The sequence below is a fragment of the Coptis chinensis genome, chromosome 5 (assembly GCF_015680905.1).
Source record: "Coptis chinensis isolate HL-2020 chromosome 5, ASM1568090v1, whole genome shotgun sequence".
Lineage (NCBI taxonomy): Eukaryota > Viridiplantae > Streptophyta > Magnoliopsida > Ranunculales > Ranunculaceae > Coptis > Coptis chinensis.
In genome coordinates this window covers 82,026,685-82,050,266 of record NC_141460.1, presented here as the reverse complement: position 1 = coordinate 82,050,266, position 23,582 = coordinate 82,026,685, and the positions used below count along the sequence as shown (strand labels likewise).

At 38.2% G+C, this 23,582-nt stretch overlaps 1 protein-coding gene across 1 annotated transcript; it reads right to left on the bottom strand.

The window, feature by feature from the left end:
• Positions 1–797: 797 nt before the first annotated feature.
• On the bottom strand, positions 798–16,224 carry LOC147499308 (SAC3 family protein B-like). The gene is given in 17 exon segments (XM_086561133.1): positions 798–2,870; positions 3,442–3,556; positions 3,727–4,643; positions 4,726–4,818; positions 7,046–7,139; positions 7,223–7,314; positions 7,396–7,623; positions 8,553–8,768; positions 8,844–8,921; positions 8,923–8,945; positions 10,129–10,373; positions 10,464–10,694; positions 10,803–10,919; positions 11,554–11,652; positions 12,784–13,002; positions 14,389–14,514; positions 16,012–16,224. Coding segments are annotated over 17 exon segments (4,914 nt in total). The 5' UTR covers positions 16,176–16,224; the 3' UTR covers positions 798–1,013.
• Positions 16,225–23,582: the final 7,358 nt, after the last annotated feature.

Genomic DNA, 23,582 nt, shown 5'->3' with positions numbered 1-23,582 from the left:
TCTTAGAAATACAGAATCAGCAAAAAAAAAATTACAAATACGCACAGTGTGGACACATCTAGCACAAAATCATTTCTTGGTATGAACATGTTTAATTAGAATTATTGTTATTTTCGAACATTGAAGTGGGGGCAAATGAATGTAAATACCATGGCTATAAGCAAGGTCAGCACAGAAGAATTTTGATAGGTTATATTCCTACTGCAGTTCAGCACCATTAAGATGTTAGGTTATATAACTTATAAGTTTGTTTATTCGCTTATGAACCAAAAGAATTTGACAAAAGCAAGGTCGAGATAAAACAATGATCCATCTCAAAAAAACAGTAATTTTGCTTGTTTAGGGCACTCACAAGCAGTTTCTTAACTTCCCGAACCAAAGTTTGAGCTGGGATCCATTCGTATAATTTCGCTCAGTTGATATCGTTAACCTTTAGGCAGTTTACCATATCAGTATATATCATATCAAAAGTGCCAGTGTGAAAACCCACTTTGTATTGATTAAAGGTGGTCAGCTGAGACCTCTGATGCTGCTGCATTTGGAAATCTCCAACTTGCAGGACATAGCTCATTATCTGTGGTTTTGGTACTTTACACGAACTACAGAAGCTCGGCATAACATCCGCATTAAAACACTGAACAGAATAGATCCCAGGAACAGCCAGCTTTAACGGCTAACAGCTTCTTGTGTTACTATTATCTGAAACCATGAATTAGCTTAAAAGAATGTATACAAGACTGACCATCATTTGTGTAGTAATATAACCTGACTGACCATGAATATAACGGCTAACATCATTTGTGCACTGACTGAGTTACTGATTATTGAAAATATAACATGCAGTGTAGTAATATGTACAGATCCTGTATTTTGGAACTTATCTTCAAATGGTACATACAATTGCTTGCAACTAAAACTTGCTCTATGATACAGATGAAGTGAAGAACAACATACAATTTCTTCTGAAAATTTCCTTTTTTTGGGGTTGTAACAAGAATATATCTATTAGGATATCAAAAATAAATGGAAAGATGTTCATCTATCTTGTTCTGCACTATGTTGCACTGCTCAAACAATTTGCTCAACTTATCAGCTTCTTTCTTCCCCTTATTAGCTAACACCAATTCTCCAGAAACATAATCATCAAGGATTACTCTCCTAGAAAGATCACCAGACAAGTAAACATCACCTGTTTGTGTAGATTCCACATCACGTGGACGGTTCTCTTCATTCTCCAAATCATCATCAGCATTAACAGTGCATGAAGGTTCTTTTACATGGTTAACTGTCATTGAGGTAGCTTGAATGGCCTCGGGTTGTAATTGCACAGTTCCAAATTCACACGTGCTGAAGCAAACTCCCACCATCTCATCTAGAGAAGGCTGAGATAAAGAAAAAGGACATAATCCATCCGCTTCGAACTCCATGCTCTCCAAAGCATGTAGAGCTGGAGAATATGCATCTGTATTAAATTCTTCAGAAGACGTAACTGACTTAACAATGGGGTCTCGGCGCTCCAAAATATAAGCTTCAGAGCCCACTCCGCTGAACAAATTCATGAGTCGCCAATTGAAAATCCTTCTAAATATTGTCACCCACTTAGGTGTTATATGATAGTTCGAACCTTGAAGCTCTAGTGTAGCGCCCTTTTGGAGCATTACACATGCCTCTGTAGTTCCTAGGGCCTTATCCATCATCTGGCTTAGATCAGTCAGGTACCTGATCAAGCATTTCTCAAGTTCTGATTTATGATGCAAGATCTTCTCACCCATATCTGATCCATCACTCAACCAAGATAAATCATCAGGAAAAAATGGAAGTTTACAACTCTGAATTCTGCTCACAATAGGTTTGATTATTGCAGCTGAGCTCCACCCTATAATCGGTAAAAACGATTCCACAACCCTGCAGTCACTGCTCGACTCCAACAGACTAATCTCTGGGCATGGCCAACTGCTGGGATCTGTCTCAGCTGCAGTGTAAACTTCTGTTGCTGATCTATCTAATGCTTGATTGAACTCTGATATACAATGGTTGGGACCCACTATAGAAATATTAATATTCTCAAGCATTTCCAATGAGGAACTCAAATGGTCCATGACCAGATCGCGCGTCTTAATAAAATGAACAACAGGTTGTATGAATGACTGGCTTGCCAGCCACTGTAATCCTTCTTTTAAACGATTGGTACTGAAAAATCCATCAAGATGTTCTGCTGGCTGGTCGTCCATGAGGGAGACAACTGAGAAGCCACTTATCCTTGTTTTATCCAAATAATGTAGGCTCAGGCCATTAGAAATCATTGAAGGACTGATGCTGCCTTCCTTAAACCTGCCACATAAGATCAAAAGGGGTACGCAGGAACCGGAAGGTAAGGACATCGAAAGGTTGTGCAGTTGGGTTTTTTGATGATCTAACGGAATATTTTCTGATAGAAGAAACAAAACTGCTCCTGCCCCACCTGCTGTATACTCTAACATGTTGAGATTTGCAGTTCTAATGACAGAAAAACAACATATTGGATGCCTATCATACTGATGAGGGACCCACTTTTTCCATATGGACAAGTCCAGAGAGAGAGCTACCAACTCATCATCATTTTCTGTTGCAACACCCATGAGCTTAGAGTGCAACCACCGGCTAGCCAATTGATTCGACTGGGTTTTTTGTACAAACTTGTCACCCTCAATGACACTTTCTGGAGAACAGACTACAAGTTTCCAGCAAAGGCATTTAGCATCAGGGTTTTTTTCACTTAGCATCCCACCGACAACTTCGGAAATATTTAGCCTTGTCCAGGATTTGCGATATCTTTCACCTCTCTCCCTTACAGACCGGTCAATGTCAAGCTCACGAACATGGGTCGAAGGCTTCATAAAAAAAAAAAAAAAAAAAAAAGTGAGAAACTCAATTTGAACAGAACAGTCGCTAGAATATCGCATCTGGAAACGGTAAAAATGTGGTTTTAGAAAACAAGATTCTTAAACTTTGCAGCATCCAACTTAAAGCCATTTGGCAGTGAGTGGAGGAGCCCTAGGAATTTACATATTATTATGCAAGTCTTTCAATGTCCCCAGGAATCAAAAACAGGCTTATATCAAAGAAATGAGAAATTTGGGTGTTAGACTGTTAGTACTTTCCCAACCAACTTCGGAGTCTAATTTTCAGATATTCTTGCTTTTTAATAGAGTTGGTTTACATCACCTCTTTGTTTGTTAGCTACTATTGCGTGCAAGAGGAATCCTTCTTATGAGTTGCTTGGGCTACAGATGCTGGATGGCCTCCTCACCCAATCCCACCTCTTTATCTCATTTTTTTTCGGCCTACTTTTATAACGAGCAAGGGTCATGCTAGATAATAACTCTTATCTTCGGTGGTTTAATAAACTTTTACGGAGAGAATCACAGGAAGTTGGAAAAGAAAAACAACTTAGTGACTTACAGCTCTGATTTGTTGAATTGGTGGTCCCAGTGATAATGAACTTAATGCAGCGTTCGCTTCCAATTGCCGTTGCTCACGTAACTTTTTCCTTTTTGAAGATAGCCGCTTCCATGTCCTGAATATTTAGAAAGCAGAAAATGGTAAATAAAACACTCAAATACATAGTCAATACAGCTTAAAGCTAGTAACCAGAGGAAAAGATTTATTTCCACAGTGAGTACAGCTGCACAGATAATGGTAAATACAACACTAAATATAAAGTCAAAACAGCTTGAAGCTACTAACCTTAGGAGAAGCTTAAGTTTTGCAGTGGCAACTTCATTATCTTGATGAATCATCACCATGTTTTCTTCCTCTTCTACATCATCATGATAAACCAAAGGCTCTTCACCTTCTACTTCTTGGTAAACTATCAAAGCTTCTTCATTTTCGTGAGGATTAATTACTAACTGAGGAATAGAACTCTCCACCCAAGGATGAAAAGAGGAACCTTTCGATCTCTCACTCTGCTGGGATGTTCCTGTAATAGACTTAAGTTCAAAACCCTGTACATTGGAACGTAAAGTTCTCTCCAGAGAATCATTCCGAAGTGTTTCTCGAGTTGGTGTCCCCACTTTGACCACTTTCAATGTCGCAGATTGTGGAGATAGCATAGGTAAAGGAGTTGTTCGTGACACAGATTGTTGTGAAAAACCCTGTGCATTGGAATGTAAAGTTCTCTCCAGAGAATCATTTCGAAATAGTTCTCGAGTTGGTGTGCCCACTTTTCCCACCTCTGCTGCCGCAGAATCTTGAGATTTCTTAGGCGACAGGGCAACCCACACTGGAGCTACTTGACAGACACTTCTAACTTCCGGACCAGTTGTTGGTAATTCAAATATTTCCTGTACTGGTGAACCAACTGTAGGAGCAGGGTCTTCTTCAGAAGTAAGCATCACTTCGTCAACTGTGTCAAACAATGGTGATTTAACTACCTTATCTGGCAGAATCTGTCCAGATATTTCACTGGACCATGCCAAGCTATGAAAAGAAGAAACATCATCCACAATAGCTGTTGACTTCTTCAGGTGTACAAGTTGAGAGCACTTGGTTGGATAATCTTTGTCACTGTTAAGAAATGGGCCTTCCTTCACCATATACAACTCTTCAAATTCCTTAATCGAGAACCCATGATATTCTACAAGACCATCAATGTCTTCTTCCTGGTTGAGAAAACAGTTCAACAATATTACATGGGAGTAAGGCAAAATGCCAATAAACCGCATTAGCCAAAAAAAGTAATACCTCCATTCCTAGCCACTTTGTAACATGAGTAATAGGAATTCCCTGGTTACTCTGTAGACCACTGTGCAGAGAAGCAAGCGCCTGGGTACGCAACTGATCAAAAGAGAACTCTTAGGCTTCATTGGTCCTCGGATATAAGCGGAAAATGACACAAGAAGTAAACAAATAATAGCAATACAACAAAGCAGATAAAAACTCACACTATACATACTATACATATATAGAACCTAATCAACCTACCGAAAAAGGAAAAAGCGTGATATGCTTAGCTTTAAGGAAAATTTTGTTGGAAATAGATATAGCAAGAGCGGCCGTCCTCAGCAAGTTACCAAAAGGTCAACATAGACTACGGCAACAGAAAACTTTACAAAGCTTAAGAACAGTAGCATGGCAGTTAAAATGAAATTCGGAGCCTGTAACCCTGTATAATGAATCTCCGACAGCCCATTCAAATGAATCCCTTTAACGACATGGATTATAAGGTTTAAACTTTTCTTTTGAGCTCCAAAGCAAGAGCACACGCCCCTCAGCAAGGCCCCAAAAGGGCCACTAGAGACTACAGCAACAGAAACGGATTACAAATTAGAAAAAAACTAGCATTGCAGTCTTCCGAATTCTATAACCCTGTATCATGAATCTCTCACAGCCCATTAAAACAAATCCCTTTAATGCTGTCTCAGTTCTTCCATAAGCACCACGAGTGCTCTGAGATCCAAGCTGCTTCAAAGGAAACCCGATGTATGTTAAGCGTCTTGGTAAAAGAATCCCTAATGGTAGTCAGTTTTGTCAGGGATGACTGCTGTAAGGAACGAACTATTTTCAAATTCGATTAACCAGAAAGAGCTTATGGTTGCAACACCTTATGCACATAAAGATTGTACATGTGCATGTAAAATGAAGGTTATGCAGAGAAGGATTTGAAGGATGACTGGACCATAGAGTTTTAGGTTAAGATTAAGAAACCTGATTTTTCGGGTGTAAAACGTATACTTGTCGTAGTTACTTTTGCATGCTATTGCAGCATGATTTTCTCTACCAATCTGCTTTATTAATAAAATCTTGTTTTCCCACTGCCATACTCGTTTATCCTACATTTCAGAAGCCTGGGTCTTCTAATATTCATATTTGTTTCCCCAGGCAGTATTCGAGTGAGAACAGTTTTTGCCCCGATATTATTTTAATACTATGTTACATGGACATGCAATATTTTGAAAATAATCCGTGTCGGATACGTATCCATGAGTCCATGGCAGACACATTGTATGTGATATACCTCAAGTTTTGATATTTTGCCATGTCAGATATGGACACCTATCCGTGTCAATGTAATAACTCTGATATAGATACAGTTCAATTTTGTATGTCAACTTCTATCTATCCAAAGAAGATCATAATTTATCAACTTTAGATTAATTCATATTATGCCTTTCGGTATTTCTCACAACGAGTATTGTCAAAAACTAACAGCCATATATATCAACTCTATTATGACATCAACATGAGTTTTCTTTTTTAAGATCCATGTCTGTATCCTAGTTTCATTCTCGTAAAACCAGGAAAGTTGTTTTCGTGCAAGCCATAACCAGTTTTTTCACTTTAATGACGTTCTGCTCTGTTCTTTTCCTATACTTCATTTATGGCATTGTGAACCACAACCATAACAAAATTGAGGCCTTAACAGAACTGATTTCTCAGCTTGTCAGAGATGCATAATGGTCATCCTTTTTCAAGATAAAACGGTGTATACTCTTGACGTGACCAGCCGTGAAGAAACATCTGCTTCTGGTAGGGTTAATAGTTGACAAGGATGTCCAGTCGATAATGTTGACCACATGGATGCCACATACAAGACACATCTTGGGTTATATACTTATATCTTCTTCAAACCAAAAATTCAACATTCCTAGCAGATAATACAGACACTTCCGTCATAATAGTAATATAGGATGACTTGGAACTTCAGTTCCAAGACCAACAACTTGGACTCCACATATACGTTACACCACCTATTACAATAATGCTAACATCCAAAAAAAAGTAACAAAAAACATTGCATTTGCTTACTTAGATTCCCGATCACCATTCAGACAAAGACGGCTTTAGGAGTCTAGGCACATTTAGTTTTTGATGTTACTCTAGTTTCTCAAACTCTCTCTCCTATTATTTTCCCATCATTAAAAATAAAAACGATTTCCAAACAATATAAATTTTATAAGCTAACTAGCTAAGTACATGAATACATAGTCTACAAGAAATCTAGCATGGATAAAATGAAACCAAAAGTAATATAAGTAGAACCAGGTGGAAAACTCATTGATACCTTAGCAAAATGGGCATGCATTAAACATGCTTGCAGATAAGTTGCTTTTCTTGCCAGCCGAAAGAAGGCAATAAAATTGCTTGTTCTGCACGCTCTGCAAGGGAACAATAGCTTCATGTATCATATTTTGCTAAATTCTGTAAACCAATATAAGTCCATGACAAGGTTTAAGAATACCTTGCAACATCACGAGCAAATAGAATTTCTGGCGTTTGTCTTATTTCTGGGGTCATCTTTGCAAGATCAAGCGAAAGTTCTGCAGGTTCAACCTAAAACATTTGCTTACATTCACAAACAACACTCAAAAGGAAGTAAAATAGAACATTGAGTCAAATGTAATGATGACTTACTTTATAGCCAGGATGCTTGTCCAGCTTAAGAAGTGCATAATACCCCCGAAATTCTTTCTCTGACACCACAGCACTTCCTTTTTTCCTGTGGTCATCATACATTTGAAATAGTTCAACTGATGTCTTGTTCATCTGCTCAATGTTGAGGTGTGCATCGAATCCCTCAGAGAAGCCCTCTCCTTTTGTGTACTCACATAATTCATGCATGGCAACGATATGAAGTCTTATCTGGACAGTGACAAAAATATTTATTCTTAAGAAAAATCTCATATGACATTAATCACGTATTAAACCCTTATAATATTTCAATTGAAAAGTGAAACAAACAAAAACAAAGATGAGAAAATTAGTCAAGTAGGCTGGAACATCTGATTCTAGGACCAGAACAATAAGTTGTGTCCGAAGAGTTATTACCATGGCTACCTTCAAAACAGTACTGTTCCTGGGACCACACATACCAAGGCCGATGTAGTTGTTAGGACTCCGGAGAACGATGAAAACTCAGAAGTCAGAAGTCTGGTCACAGATTGACTCTCAATATAAAACAGAGAAGATAATAAGTAAAATATATAGACACCCCATTTTGAGAGTCAATTCTGGCACCAGGATTGACTCTGCACATAAAACCCACAAGATAATATTGGAGGGGGAGGTGGTGGTGCATGGCCATTTGAAGTATCTTTTTTCTTTCTTTCTTTCTTTCTTTTTTATTTTGTTTTGGATAAGTAGTACTTTTCTTAGAAGTCTTAATCAATGGAAAGTAATGAACTATCATCAATGGACATTAAAGAGCTATAAAGAAAGAAAAAGATAAGTTCCCTAAACAAGGAAAAAAGAGACATCCTGATTTATATTCAATACATGGGACCACATATGGCAGAAATAAGACCTCCCGCATCAACAGAGACCCTGGAGCTTAGTTTGATACATCAGAAGATTCTAAATCAATAGAATTTGTCTAATTTTAAATCTCGTTTTCTACAGACTAACTGTGATCATACAATAAGATGGTCAATCAAGGATGTACTAAATCAGGCTCATTGAAGGATGTACTTCCAGCCCAAAATTACCATATGTAGAACTTTTACAGCATCCATAATGATAAAGTGATAATGCATGAATGCTGTGCGTAGGAATGAGAAATCAGGTAGAAGTACCATTTGCTCCAGCATGGTTATAGCATCTTGATTAAAAATGTGTTGCATCCTCAGGTCCATTCGAATTGCCCGCAGTCTATCCCACAAGAAATTATACATGCCCAGAAACCTATCATCATAAGGGTGGTCCAGTAGAGCCAGAAGGTAATCAATAGTCTTCTGCAAGACCGGCATGGGCCTTATCAAGTCTGCTTCCCTTTCGGCTGTCCTGTTATACTGTATGAAGCAAATAAAATTCCCATCATGCTTCATGTTGTGAGGAAAAAACATCGCAAGAAGAAGATAAACTACCTTTTTAACAGCTAGGGATAAGCTACTTTGATTTCTATCCCCATCCAAGCGTTCATATTTGTCCAGATCTCCTTTTAAGCTCACGCTCCTCTCTTTCCAACTCTGAAACATGAAAAGGCTAACTCACTTAAATAGAAAAAGTCAATCTTCATTATTTACACTTTTATCAAAATGCAGATTTATTCAAGGGGGTGGTCATCTGACCTCCACCACTAAAAACAGTGACCTAGAACCTGCCTTTTGGTGGAGAAGTTCTCCACACAATACAGATCATCCTCACAAAAAATTAGTTCATTTCAAGATGTCTAACCTTGTCAAAAATTGTTTAGAATGTTATAAATCCATCCAACGGTAGTCCCTTTTGATTTAATTTTAAAACAACTTTTGACACAGTTAAGTATATTCAATTGAGCTGATTTTTTGTGGGGGTGTTCTCCATCATGGGAAGAACTATCTCTACAAAAAATCAGCCATCAATTCATCTTGGAAGTTCACTTTCAGTGGTGGAATTCTTTTGGAGTCACTATAAGGTGTAGTTCATATAACCATCCCCTTTATTAAATCTACCTGTTTCTTTTGATAACCTACATGGCTATATGTCCATAAAGAAGAAGGAAAAACAAAAAACCCCTCAAACCAAACACAACACTACCCTAACTTGGGACCGAGGTTTAAAAAACGCATTGGGTCTTAAGCCTAAAGGTGCGCGCCTTAAGCCTTCTAGGGGTTTTGCACCTTGAGGCATAAGCCTTACAAATTTATACATGTATAATGTGATTATATGAGGCTACAGCCTCACTGGTGTGGGACGTGCACTTTAAGGCTTAGTGAGGCTCATCCTCACTGGAAGTCGGGTATTACCCCAGCCAAACCTTTTTCTTTCTTTCTTGTTTTTGCTTTATTTACTTTTTCCCACTGTTTTGACAAGTTAGTATTGAGTCTATTACTTTGATTCAGTGAGTGTCTATGACTATGGGTCTATGTGTGAGTGTCTACTTTCTACTGACTATGTCTATGTCTATGTTTCAGACATATTCGACTAGCTTACCTTTTTATCTTCATTTTACAACAACAACAACCAGCGCTAAAATTAGTCCTAACGCCAAAATGAGACATAATTCCCAGATACTAACCTCTGAGTTAAACCAAAACTAAAATGAGGGATCACATTTTGCTCCCTTTTAAAATGGCAAGACAGATTATTTACTTCTCTTATAAATAAAAATCTAAAAATTTAACCAGTTACTTTAGGCTCGAGAAAAATACAATAGATAGCATAGCATACCAGGACACATATCCGGGCATAACCCAATGATAACACTAGATGACTCCGGGCCTTCATAATCGGATAGCATGAAATCTCCTCCTGGTTCAACGGGTTGATCAGTAACAACTTTACGTCTTTCCACCAAAGCTTCCTCATGCCTATTTGCTGGCAACTTGTTTTTTACGTGATCAATATTTTTTTGCACTGGTTGGCTTAGTTCAACACCAAAGCGTGCTAACCTCTTTGCCTTTGCTTGCGTCTCTCTGCATTTCATGTGTACAAAGTTAAGGACAATAGCTTATGAAGAAAGGTATACAGACTAAAGTTAAACAAAACTATGACGAAAAGGTCACCTTTCAGTATCAGCTACAGTAGAATAAGAAGTTCCTGGAAGTGCTTGTTCTGCAGAAGGTAAAGAAGGTGACCTGTTCCTCTTAGGAACTTGGGAATTGAGTGTTTTCAATCCAGCACCTTCAGTCATGTTATGAGGTGAAAACAGAGAGGACCTTTGCGGAACTGTGGAAGTAGCATTAGATCCCAACAAATTTGAAGAATTACCTAACCTTGGAGGAGATGCTTCATCCCTGTATATGAAGATTACCAGATGAAGGTTGTGAAAATTTTAAGAAATAAGAAAAGAATACACATGGATACATCATACATCTCGAGGCTAAGAATATTTTTCATTTTACCTGTCAGTGTCCCCTTGAGAGGAATGAGACCTTTTCCAGATAGTTTCATTAGCAGAGGGTGAAGGCGGGGATCTTGTTCGTTTTGGAGCTTGAAAGGTTGAAGGCTCAGTTGGCCACCTGATTCCACCATTAAAGTATCATAAGTAGCAGATTTTGAGGACCTTGATGAGTCAAGATATTATCATTACATGGAGACTTTGGACGATTACCAAAAGCCCCATCCCTCCCCAATCCCCTCCCCCGCCCTCGAGAGAGAAAGAAAGAAGTAATTTGAAAACAATGAAGGAGAGGAACATTCAAAAAGTGCGGATGGTTGCAAAACAATATGCCAACCCTTTGAAAAAAACAAGAACAAAAAAAAGCACCAAAAAAGAACAAGAAACAGAAAATAAAACTAAACTAAACTAAAACTAAAACAAAGCTGACAAACTAACACAAGCAAACCAAGTCAAGTTTAGGTATATGGTTTCAGGACTTTCAGCTTAGAAGACATACTAAGGGAGACAGAAGCAAGATCTGTGCCTGTACAGGCCTACCCAGGAGGGAGAATAAAAGCCAAGTTCCAACCAAATGAATGGTTACCTTCATCAGATTCTTCAAATAACAATACAATAACAATGGATCAGTCAATCATAAACACTATCTAAAGACAAAATTCAGACAGCAGAAAACACCAATTGATCTGGCCATTTCACATGCATGCACTCAAGTAAACGAAAGATAAAATAAGATATTTGTTGCTATGATCTACCTACGAGCTTCTCCAAATTGGCGGTGAGGATCCTCAGAACTGTGGCTGCTATTGAAGGACACAGGAGGTGACCGCAACCTTTGTGGCGCTCCCAGGTCCCTATGTTGTCAAGCAGCAACATAAGTGAGTTCCAAAAATGCCATTACAAGTTTTAATACAAAAAGCTGACAAAAGAAGAAGAAGCAATTGAGAAAATCATTCAAGTAATAAAGCATGTATTCAGAAAATGCACTCAGCAATCACATTCTCCATATCAGGGAATATCTTAACATCTAAAGACGTAAAACTGTTACTACCCGCCAACAAATGCTTATAACTCGATGTGAGGGATTGAACATAATAAACTATTTGGTCTTACTACCCGCCAAAAAATGCGTATATCTCTTAATCATGGAATTCTAAGGGCCTAAATGGGAACACTATGATAGTACCTAAAGCAAGCTAGAAGGAAAACAGATGTTGTCAAACAGCAGGTACCAATCATGCAAAGAAGGCAGTCGGTGAAAACCAGTTCTTAGAACATGGCAAGTAAGAGTTAAGTTTGAACAGGACATACATACTCCACCCAACAAGCAATCTGAAGATTCACATATCAATACAAATTGTTGACTTTTATTTTGCTACTCATTAGGACAAGTTGATGAAAATCAACCCTGTTCAGAACAAGCGTATGGCAGGTCTTTCGGGTCTATTCAAACAATGAAAAGGAATGGTATAGGCAGTTCTCCATTCTAGAAACTTACAAACTTCAAGTCAAGAAACATGGGAATGAAGGATAATAACATTCGTGGTTGGATTTGGAACCACAAAATCCTAATAGCTAGTGTCTATTACTCTATTAAAAGTTAAAACAGTTCGAATACACGGTTCACTAAAACTACAACAGAACACACCTAACCCAATTAACTCAGGAACATGAAAGGACAGAGGATACAGATCACCATCACATTGAAACAGACAAAACCAACATGACTGTGGCTAAATGTTTCTCTTAAGCCGAATATAAAGACCTTGGCTTAATGGAATGAATACATGTGGTTCACTCTATGCCTACTTTCTTTTGAATTTTATTTCTTGGGCAATGATATATAGACAGAATGCCAGATGCAAGTAGATATTAGATATAAAACAAAAATATATCTTCCAGCATCAACTTGAGGAATCAAACAAACAAGTGAGCAAACACGTACTCACATGTGGAAACTTAAAGGGATAAAAGAATTTGTTCACCTTTCAGAAACATCTCGAGTATAGTTCTCCAAGAAAACTTTATTATCAGATGGAGATCTGGTCCTTCTTGGGTCCTGAAAGTTGGCATGCCTAGCTGTTCCAGCATAGAGTGGGTCAACATATGGTACGCCTGAGGCAGGTCCTTGGTGTGTTTGGATATTCGAAGCATTGAAAAATGATTTTGGGTGTGTGCCCCATCTGGGAGGAGATAAACTGGGCCTGAAAAATGGAATAACCATAAGTTTCAGTCAACACGGCAACCTTTTTTGGATTAGACCAAGTTCTTTTATTACGGGTTACATTCTGTGAGTTAATAACATCCTGGTTATTGGAGAGGTTGTATGAGGCTACGATCCCTATGCGCCAAAAGAAAAAAGCTACTAACTGTGTAACTCATCAAACCAGAAAAATGAAAAATCTCCTTACTCAGTGGTACACAGGGCCTTTTTCATCTAGAGGATAGAGGATATAGAACATGCCACCTTTTGCAATTATGTGGGGTATTTGGTTGGAACGGAATAGACACATTTTTTAGGGCAAAGCTATGGTAATCCAGAAAGTCGTACTAGACATCAAAGGGCTCCTTTGTTATTGGAGTAAAAATTTTGTGGACCTAAAAAACATTCGTTTTGAACAATTTGTAGCTAGATGGGAAGATATTATGTACAGAGAGTCTTGAGTAGGGTGGTTGGTTTACTTTTGGGTTGTTTTTTTTTATATATTCTTTGCAATGGTAGGTTATCTTGACCTATGTTTTCTTTGATCTAATACAATTTAACTTTTACCGAGCACAAAAAAATGAAAAATGAAAAATCATGTTTGGATGAGTAACCAGTTGTTAAAATGCTATTTAAAAGCAAGGCACATCGGATTATATATATAATCATAAACACGGATACTACTCACTTAAAGCAGTTCAAAACCCATGTTTTGGATATGGAGGTTCTCACATACCCTAGTGTTAGTCATAAACACAATGTATGTTATGAGGCTAGGATATGTCTGCATGCTGCGCAACCAAACAATAGGAAAACAAATTTTTCTTTCATGAAAATTGGATTCAGTAAAAACTGAACCCTACAGACCAAACACAGCCTGAATAATCGTATATGAACAAGTTCTCCCGTTATGGACTACAACATCTTGCACTAAACCTACATTATGCTTACCAGACTATCAATCAAGTCATCCTTATATCAGAGGCAAGAAAATAATAATAAATAAAAACAATTAATAAATAATAAATAAATAAACAAAACAAAAATAGTTGTTGAGATATAGAAAAAGATTAACAGTCATGTAAAATAGTTTTGTCAAACTGAAAGTCAGTCAGCATGCAGCAACGAAGAAATACACAAAACTAACTTCAGCAGTAAACCGCATTCGGTTGAATATGCGTTATCATCTTCTCTGTTTGTCTTCCAGGGCCTAGTTGTCAATCAATGTCTTCTACATTATGTGGATTTAAGTGTCAACCATAAAATAAAATAAAGTTGGGCCACTCTGCATCTTACTAGTCATCCGCATCCCAGCTTAGTATAAAGCAGCAAGTCATACAAAGAAAACTGGGGGAAAAAAGATTATATCAAAATGAATGTTACCAACCTTTGTGCTTCTTGAAAAGGGTAAGAAGCATTAGAAGGATTTCTTCCTAGCATCATCGGATGTGATCCTCTTTGCGGGGCTTGAGGAACCCCTCTCTCAAACAAAGACCCCATTTCTGCACGGAATCTTAAATTGAAAATGGAAGTTCTTAAAATATTGTCATTTAAAAGTAAAATGCTAGGTAGGACACGAACTCAATGAAAGCATTAATTATAAAAAGCTACATTTTGTCCTCTAAACAAGATCTTCAACAAAAGCAAAAGCCTGTATATATATATATATATTTTTTTTTATCGGTAAAGTATAACTTTATTAATATAATTAAAGATAGGTACATAAGGATGAGATATCCTCCATTACATGCATATAGAAAAAGAAAAAAAAAGAAAAGAAAAACCATCAAGTGACAAGTCTCTTAGCCCGATCATCTCATTATGGACTCCCATCGAAACACAAACGCCTCAAAAGGTATGTCTCGTGTCTCAATATGCACTTTTGACCAGAAACACAAAAGAGCTTTGATTGCCAACACAACTTTCTCCATAGGCGTTGTTGTTCCCTCAAAGTGTCTCTGATTCTTCTCCAACCAAATGCCCCACAGAATCGCAAAAGGCAACATACTCCAAAGTCGTCTCCCCTTCCCATAGTGGACTCTCAAGTCCCATGAGGGCATGAGGCTAATAACATCGTCACCGAAACCGGACAAACCCAAGACACCCCCGACTCTAGAATAAAATGACACCAAACCCGCCATGAAAAAGGACAAAGCAAAAGAATATGATTAACAGACTCTCCATCCCTTAAACACAACGGACAAAAGTTGAGAAGAACTTCTTTGACACGTCTTTTTTTGAGATTGTCAATAGTCAAGATTTTACCAAGAGATGCACACCAAACAAAAAAGGCAACTTTTGACGGAATTTTAGAACCCCAGATAATATGACCAGGAAATTTAGGAAGGGCATTAAGATCATGACGGGAGATTAGAGAACGAAGCTTAAAGTAAAAAGCATGTATATATCTAATTACAACATAAGCTCATATGTTCTTCACTACAAATGTAACAATATTCACGTAATGAATTACTAGCACCTTACGTCATATCTTGATTAGTTGGATAGAACTTTAGTTTCGATTCTATAAGTACATGTACACAAAGTAAGTTATTCTAAGTGAACGAAACCATTTATTTCAGTCTGTAACATATATCCAACTCCACGATGTCGGGGCCCCAACCCTCTCTATTTACCAATATACACCTAACGCAACCAATGAAGCTAAATTTTGTTATATTCTCAAAATGGGGTTTCAATAAATTGCTCTAACAAAATATACAAGTAAATTATGTCGCAAATGTGTAAAAATGATTGAACAAACAATCACGATATAATGTAACCCCATTTACGCAACACAATCATCTTAAAAACCCTAAATTTAGACCAATTATACTATTAAATTAGGTTTCCATATCAATTACACAGCTCAAAACCTCAAATCCACCTCCAAAATAACAAAAAATTCACCAATTCTTGCAAAACTCAACACATTAATAAAAAAAACAAGACAAGTCCATTTCTTAAATCAATCTAAATGTCAATTCAGGTTAAAAAAAGTGAGTGTTACCTTGGAGAACGTTGTGAAGGAGTGTTGTGGTTGAAAGGGTAAAATGAGGAAGGAGGTGAAAGTGAATGTGGAGGAGGAGGAGAGGGAGGGAAATTACCGAATTGGGTATTGGATTTTGGTGGGAAAGAAGGACCTGGATTCATTTTGAAGCCCTCGAATGCCATTTTGCAAAAGAGTCAAGTTTTGAGGAAGCGTTTAGTTTTGAAGAAATTGAGGTTGGCTGATTTTAGTAACACTCGGGTGTATTTAGTAATAATAATAATAGCACGTGTTTCTGTCTCCGGGTCTAGCTAGTTGGTTGTGTATGTGACTCAATGTAGAAATGGTTGCAGTCAGGTCCTTGGTTCTGTCAATCTAAAAATCTGAGAGTGCTATTATGACAGCGTTCGGTGCTCTTATGATTTGGTTGCACTCAGTTTTCATCTTATGCTACATTTCATGAAAACTTCAATGCTTTTTAGGTTTATGTTTGGGCTGATTCCTAGCTAGCAGGAATATCTGACCTTTTATTACAGGTTTATATTAGGAATCTCATCAATACCCTCTATATCTATCACTATCCGGAATTTATAATGGTACTTGTTACTGCCGGACTCCATATTGTGTTGGGCAGACCCCAAAAACTAAAACACTTATTACAAATGTGCCATTGGTCCCAAAAGTTGTTTTGTGTTGGGCAGACCCCAAACCAAAGTGAATTTGACTTGTTGAACCTTTTTCAACCCTTCTTTTATTTTATTCTCTTCCACCATAAAAAAACATAAACCCTTAAACCCTAAAGACTAAACACTAATGGAAGAGCCAACCCCATTTTAGAACATGAAGATGACGAAGAAAATGTAATGCATCATGACCCCATTCAAGAAAAAATATATAACAAGTTCCAAGTGACCCCATTCAAAAAATAATGTAGAACAAGTTCAAAGTGAATAAAATAGAGGAATGGATGATGATGCATTTAATAAGAATAAGGTAAATCTAAATTAAACGTAATTATGAATGTAGTAATTATACATGTAATAATTATGCATGTAGAAATTATTGATGTGTACAGATTATTATACATGTAATTATGCATGTAATAATTTTGCATGTAGGAATTATTAATGTGTAAAGTGATTATACATGTAATAATTATGCATGTAGGAATTATTGATGTGTAATGCGGTGATTATACATGTAATAATTATGCATGTAGGAATTATTGATGTGTACAGTGATTATACATGTAATAATTATACATGTAATAATTATGCATGTAGTAATTAAACGACGCGGCTAGGTCGTTTGTATTTCACACCAAACGGTCTCGTCACACCGTGCGACTGTGTCCAAAACGATGTGGCCATGTCGTTTGGGATTTGAATTTGAAAAAATGCGATTTATCCGATTTATCTTTTTTTTTGACTTGAACGGTGTGGCCACAACGTTTGAAGTTAGTCACAAACGACATGGCCACACCGTTTGGACTAGGTCCCAAACGGTGTGGCCATATCGTTTGAGTTTTGAACTTGGAAAAAATATGACTTGCTGTTTTTTTGGCATTTGAACGGTGTGGCCACACCGTTTGGACTTAGTCTTGAGCGGTGTGGCCACACGTTTTGAACTTAGTCTTAAACGACATGGCCACACCGCTCAAGACTAAGTCCAAACGGTGTGGCCATGTGTCGCTTAAGACTAAGTCCAAACGGTGTGGCCACACCGCTCAAATGCCAAAAAAACAAAAGTCATCATATTTTTCCAAGTTCAAATCTTTTGCCATGTCGTTTGTGGCATTTGGTACTTAAGCCAAACATCAATTAACAACTGTTCTTTATTTAGGATCCTTCGGTGCGTTTGAGAACTCGAAACTTCGAATGGCGTGGATGATGTTCAACCGCTTTCAATGGATACAAATGAAATATTTACTACGGAAGAGGTACATAGTAGGCATTGTTTTCACTTGTTTTATTTTCTAAATGAAATTATATTAGTTTATTGATTGTTGTTTTCTTTCATATCTTTAGGTATTTCATACACGTAGTGACGTAATTGGTTGGGCAACCGCTCGGGGAAAACAATGTAATGTGGTTGTGGTAATTGGGAAGTCGCAATGCTAATCGGAACCGAAAGTACCAAGGCCGGATTTAGAATCACGAGAGTTCTAGTGTATCGTTCACAAAAAAGCGATAAAGTTAATAAGAGAAATCACGGGAACCATGAAACGTGGATGTCCATTTAAGTTAAGATGTATTTTCCAACGCGGCAGATCGCCGATAGTTGGAAAATTGTCGATTCTTAATGGTGTTCACAACCATCCATTAGCGAACACCCTTGAAGGACATGCATTTGCTACTCGACCGACCGTTCCACAATTCGAAGTTCTTGTCGGAGAGATGACTCAAAATGGAGTTAAACCTAAAGAAGTTTTGAAGTCCATCGGGACATAGGTTTCGATAACCTATCTAGCATATTTCAAGTCTACAATGCCAAGCACAAGGTGAGGACATTGGATATGAACGGCCGCCGCGAAATGCAAAGATTGCGTGAGTTGTTAGCAGAAAACCATTATTTCGAGGAGGTGAGAGGATATGAATCTGGATGAGATAACGGGATTGTTATGGGCCCATCCGGGCGGTGTTAAAATGGCTCGGACTTTTCCAAAAGTTTTCATCATAGACGCCACCTACAAAACCAATAAGTATCGGTGGCCTTTTATGCGGTTTGTGGGGTGACTTCAACACGGAAGTCTTTCACGGTCTGTCAAGTGTTGCTCCAATCGAAACAGCGATAGACTATGAGTGGGCTTTCGCGTCGGTTTAACGGTTTCTTTGGGTGAAGAAAGGCCATCCGTGATCGTGGTCCGCAGGGACTTGGCCTTGATGGGTGCTGGCTGATATTGTGTTTCTGACGCGCTGACAAGCATCTCGTAGATGGCATATCTCTATGTCGTCGCCCTTCGAAATGCAATGATTTTTTCCCACCACGAACTAGTAGATAAAGGCCGGTTCGTGGAACGATGTAGTGAAATCGAGGACCGAGGATATCTTCAACCGTAAATTGCTTTGCTTTGGAAAAACACTATAGGGTTGAGTACTCCAATTTTGTTAGTTATCTGCGAGAGACTTGGTTGCCTTATAAGGATCGATTCGTATGTTGTTGGACGGATCAACACATTCACTTTGGGAGTACAACGACCAATAGAGTCGAAGGTCTCATGCTTTCGGGTGAAACGTGTTCTAGGAAACACAAACGGGACATGATTTTCTAAGTATGTTTTACTTGATCCACCCGATTTTAGAGATCCAAATTGCGAGATTAGAGGTACGTTCGAGAAGAGTCCGATTGTAACCCGGACCACCACCGGATTCCTTTATTTAAAAGTGAACTTCGAAACCGGTCTCAAGAAAATGTTTGGACTTGCTTTATGAAGAACTAGATACCCGTGTAAAGCGTGGCCGCTAAAGACTCGAAGTTCATTTGTGGGTGTTATTTGCGCACTACCATGGATTGTCATGTGCTCCGCGAAATCATTGAACTTCAAAAGCAAGAACGTTCCATATCTTTGAGTGCTATCGATCCCTTTTGAAAACTCATGCACCGTTTCAAATTATTGTTATGGGTGTTGGTCCCGGTTGTAGACTTCGATGGATATGTTTATGAAAAGGTATGAAATGGCTTCCGCTAAGAGCGGGGTTATGGTTAGAAAACCGATGGAGATTGCCGTGCGAAACTACATGGCTAGAACCACCTCATGAGGAGGCGAAAACCAAAGGTCGGCTAAGGGTAGCTGCAAAGAGAAAGCTTCTAAACCGAGGATGAGAACTCTTCAAAACGAGATTCATCCGGTTTTGAACATTCCCAACGTGAGCATGAAGAGTGGGTCTCGTCACAACAATCGTAATGTACGCCAAATTCCAAGCCTTCTCATAAATTCCAAGCTACTCCAAACCCACCTGCGCAGAGAAGTCTTCTCCAAACCACCTTTGCCACAAAAAAACCACACCACGGAATAACTCTTCTCAAAAATCACCTTTACCACCTAAAACAACCACACCACGGAATAACTCTTCTCAAAAATCACCTTTACCACCTAAAACAACCACACCACGGAATAACTCTTCTAAAAATTCACCTCAAAGTTAGACATTGGCATCCCGAGGGGAGCCGAGACATTCTGGTTTGGACATTCCAAAAGAACCGCACAAATATATTGTTAAAGTGGATGACCACGTGGGTGATGGCAATTCTTGGTATAGAGCAATGTGCATTGCATTAGGAAGAAGTCGGGAAGAGTGGTGGAGTGGATGAGAAATGAGTTGTTACAAGAACTTAATGACAACCTCCCCTATCGCGTACATTGTACACTCACGGTGAGATTAGGTAATGAAACCTACAATTTCCCATGAATGCGGTTGGGCACCCCTCGTAAAGTGGATGAGCATGCCCTTTCTTTGGATATCTATTTGCTTCGAGATTTAATGTCGTCCCTCGTACATTTAGGAAGTATGTACTGCCATCTTATTTTGCCACCGAGAACCCAAGCAAATCCTCGAGAGTAAAGAAAGTGTTGGGTACCGCTTTTACGCATGGGGATGTCATTTTGTCCATGTTGAACTTGTTGATGATTGTCCGTTCCAAAACCGATCGCGAAGATGGCGTAGAGCTCGACACTTAATTGCAGATAGTTGGGATACTGCATTACAAGCAAGACAAAGCGCAATTCTGACATTGAACATTCCCAATTTAGTATTGGAAGACGAGCACACTAATGATGGGGCCAAAATACCAATAATAGATGTTGACTAGGAATAAGTCTATGTAATTAATGTTCATGTGGTTGGAATTGTAATTTTGTTTTGATACAATTTTCTTAAATTTGATGGTATTTTTTGTCGAATTAATTGTATGGATGTATGTATGTTTGTTTGATTTTGGAAAAAATGACTTTTGGCAAAAAAAATTCTCTGTTTTTTTGGCATTTGATGGTGTAGCCACACCGCTTGGACTTAGTCTTAAAACGGGTGTGGCCATGTCGTTGAAACTAAAACTTGGAAAAAATATGACTTGCTGTTTTTTTGGCATTTGGACGGTGTGGCCACACCGTTTGTACTTAGTCTCAAACGGTGTGGCCATGTCGTTTGTAATTAGTCTCAAACGACATGGCCACACCGTTTAAGACAAAGTCCAAACGGTGTGGCCATGTAGTTTGAGATTTGAACTTGGCAAAAAAAATTCTCTGTTTTTTTGGCATTTGGACGGTGTAGCCACACCGTTTGGACGTAGTCTCAAACGGTGTGGCCATGTCGTTTGAAACTAGTACTTGGAAAAATATGACTTGCTGTTTTTTTGGCATTTGGACGGTGTGGCCACACCGTTTGGACTTAGTCTCAAACCGTTTGGACTTAGTCTCAAACGGGTGTGGCCAAACCGCCCAAATGCCAAAAACATACATACAAGGGTCCGAGTCCATCAAAGATAGAGAAGTCTCTTTGCTACATGATCTCATGCAAGGATTCGATCAACATAGACAGTGTCATTGATTGGCTTATCAAACACTCAAAAACGGCAAAATGATCATTGGTGTAATCTTTATATGGTCTGTATTGTATTTGTTTGGAAAATTTATTTAATTCTAGAAATGAAAAACAGTTCTAAAATGCTTGAGTTTTGCAATCGATGGTATATACTTTTTATATTCCAGTTGACATATTGTATCCGAACACGTGCTTTGTACAAGATGCTAAGGTAATTCTTGTTCAAGGTTGTTGTCCAATCCAAGTTTGCCGAGTTGATCAGAATAATCAGATTAGAGGCCTTTACAATGTAGTTCGGTTGGATAAAGGGTTCTAAGGTGAATATGAGTGGTCTTTCTCAGAGCTCATCTCCTTCATAAGTACCGTCATCTATTTTTGTTCTTAATGGAAGAAGCTAATAATATCTCCTCGCCATTCCTCAACTTCGTGAATCCTAATATAGTGCAAAAGCACCACAGGTGCTAAGGCATGCTGCCCACATTAGCTTGTTTACTATTGTAACAACCTGTTCTCGCACTAGTATCCCGGCAACCAAGGTTATCCGGACCACAACAACAACTAGAGATATGAACAGAGATGTAGCATTTAAAAAGCAAAACACTTGAAACCCAACATTGTCGGCAATGTTGGCTTTCCCAAAGATCGAGTCCAAGGTGCAAGTAATCTTGACCGGGTAGATTGAATATAGCCATGAATGCTATAGAGGCAAAAAGAGCCGCGACAACGGTTATAGAATTTGTTGTGTTTTGAACGGCTCTCTATATGCAGTTTCCGTAGCTCTTTTGGCAAAACCGGACATTCTTTTGTGGGTCTTTGCATTACGTATAAGCTGTGAATGCACCTCATGCTTTATATCACTAACGGTTCTTTTCGGTTCCATTGCCTCATACCTAGCATGCTTCGCACCCTCAACAACTGACCTTCCTTAATCTCCATATTGGAGTTTATCGCCAAATCCATTCGCGGTTTCATTATGATGATTAATAGCATTGGCGTCAAAAAATGGATACAAAGCTCGATTAGAAGGTTCACAATCTGTAAGCAAAATATTTTATTCAAGATGGATGGTAGTTTAATTGAGTCACCAACTTTCCTTTGAATGAGTTCAAAATTGCGAAATTTATGAAAATTCTCTGTTTTTGGCATTTGGGCCGTGTGGCCACACCGTTTTGGAAACTTAGTCTCAAACGATGAAAAAATGTCTTGAAAAACTTTGCCTTGGGAAAAATCCCAAACGGTGTGGCCATGTCCAAGAGGCAAAAAAAAAAGTCATTTTTTTTCCAAATTGATTTCACTTGTATTCTGCAACATTTTGAGAGAAACAGAAAAAATAGTTACAGGGAATCTTAAGTTGTTCTAACTACTAACAAACTTAACAAACTAATAACAAACTTTGCCGATCAGACATGTACAGTGTACATATATCAATATACCCCCTCAAGCTATTAATGGCACAATTGATAGCTTGTTTTGAAGAAAACAAGTCTTGAAGTAGATAACCCTTTGGTAAAATGTCATATCGATCCTCTATCAAAATACAAACATACTTGAGTTCCAAAACTTTGTTGGTTACAAGTTCTCTAATGTAATGGAAGTCCACCTCAATGTGTTTAGTCCTTGCATGGAATCTTGGGCCGAATTGCACTTAAGTTATCACACCACATAAACTGGTGGCTTTGGCAGAAATATATGAAGGTCTTTTAACAATGTACACAACCAAAATATTTCTACAAAGGTTGTAGCAAGTGTTGTTCTCATTTTCTGCCTCTGTTGAGGATCTAGACAACTGTGTTTTTGTTTCCTTGAACCCCATCCAATTGGTGATGTACCAAAGAATAAACACCTCCGGTGATCTTCTATCAAAGACACAACCCCATCAAAAAGCGGTGATTTCTGATTCTCTTTTTGCGGTTGAATTCCATAATGAATTGTACCCTTTAAAAAATGAGAAATCTCTCAGAAACGGACTAACAAAACCTGCAAAGTCGAATATGAAACTTAGATTACAAACTTAGATTCAACAAGTATTCCACATATCCCACAAAAATCTCTGAG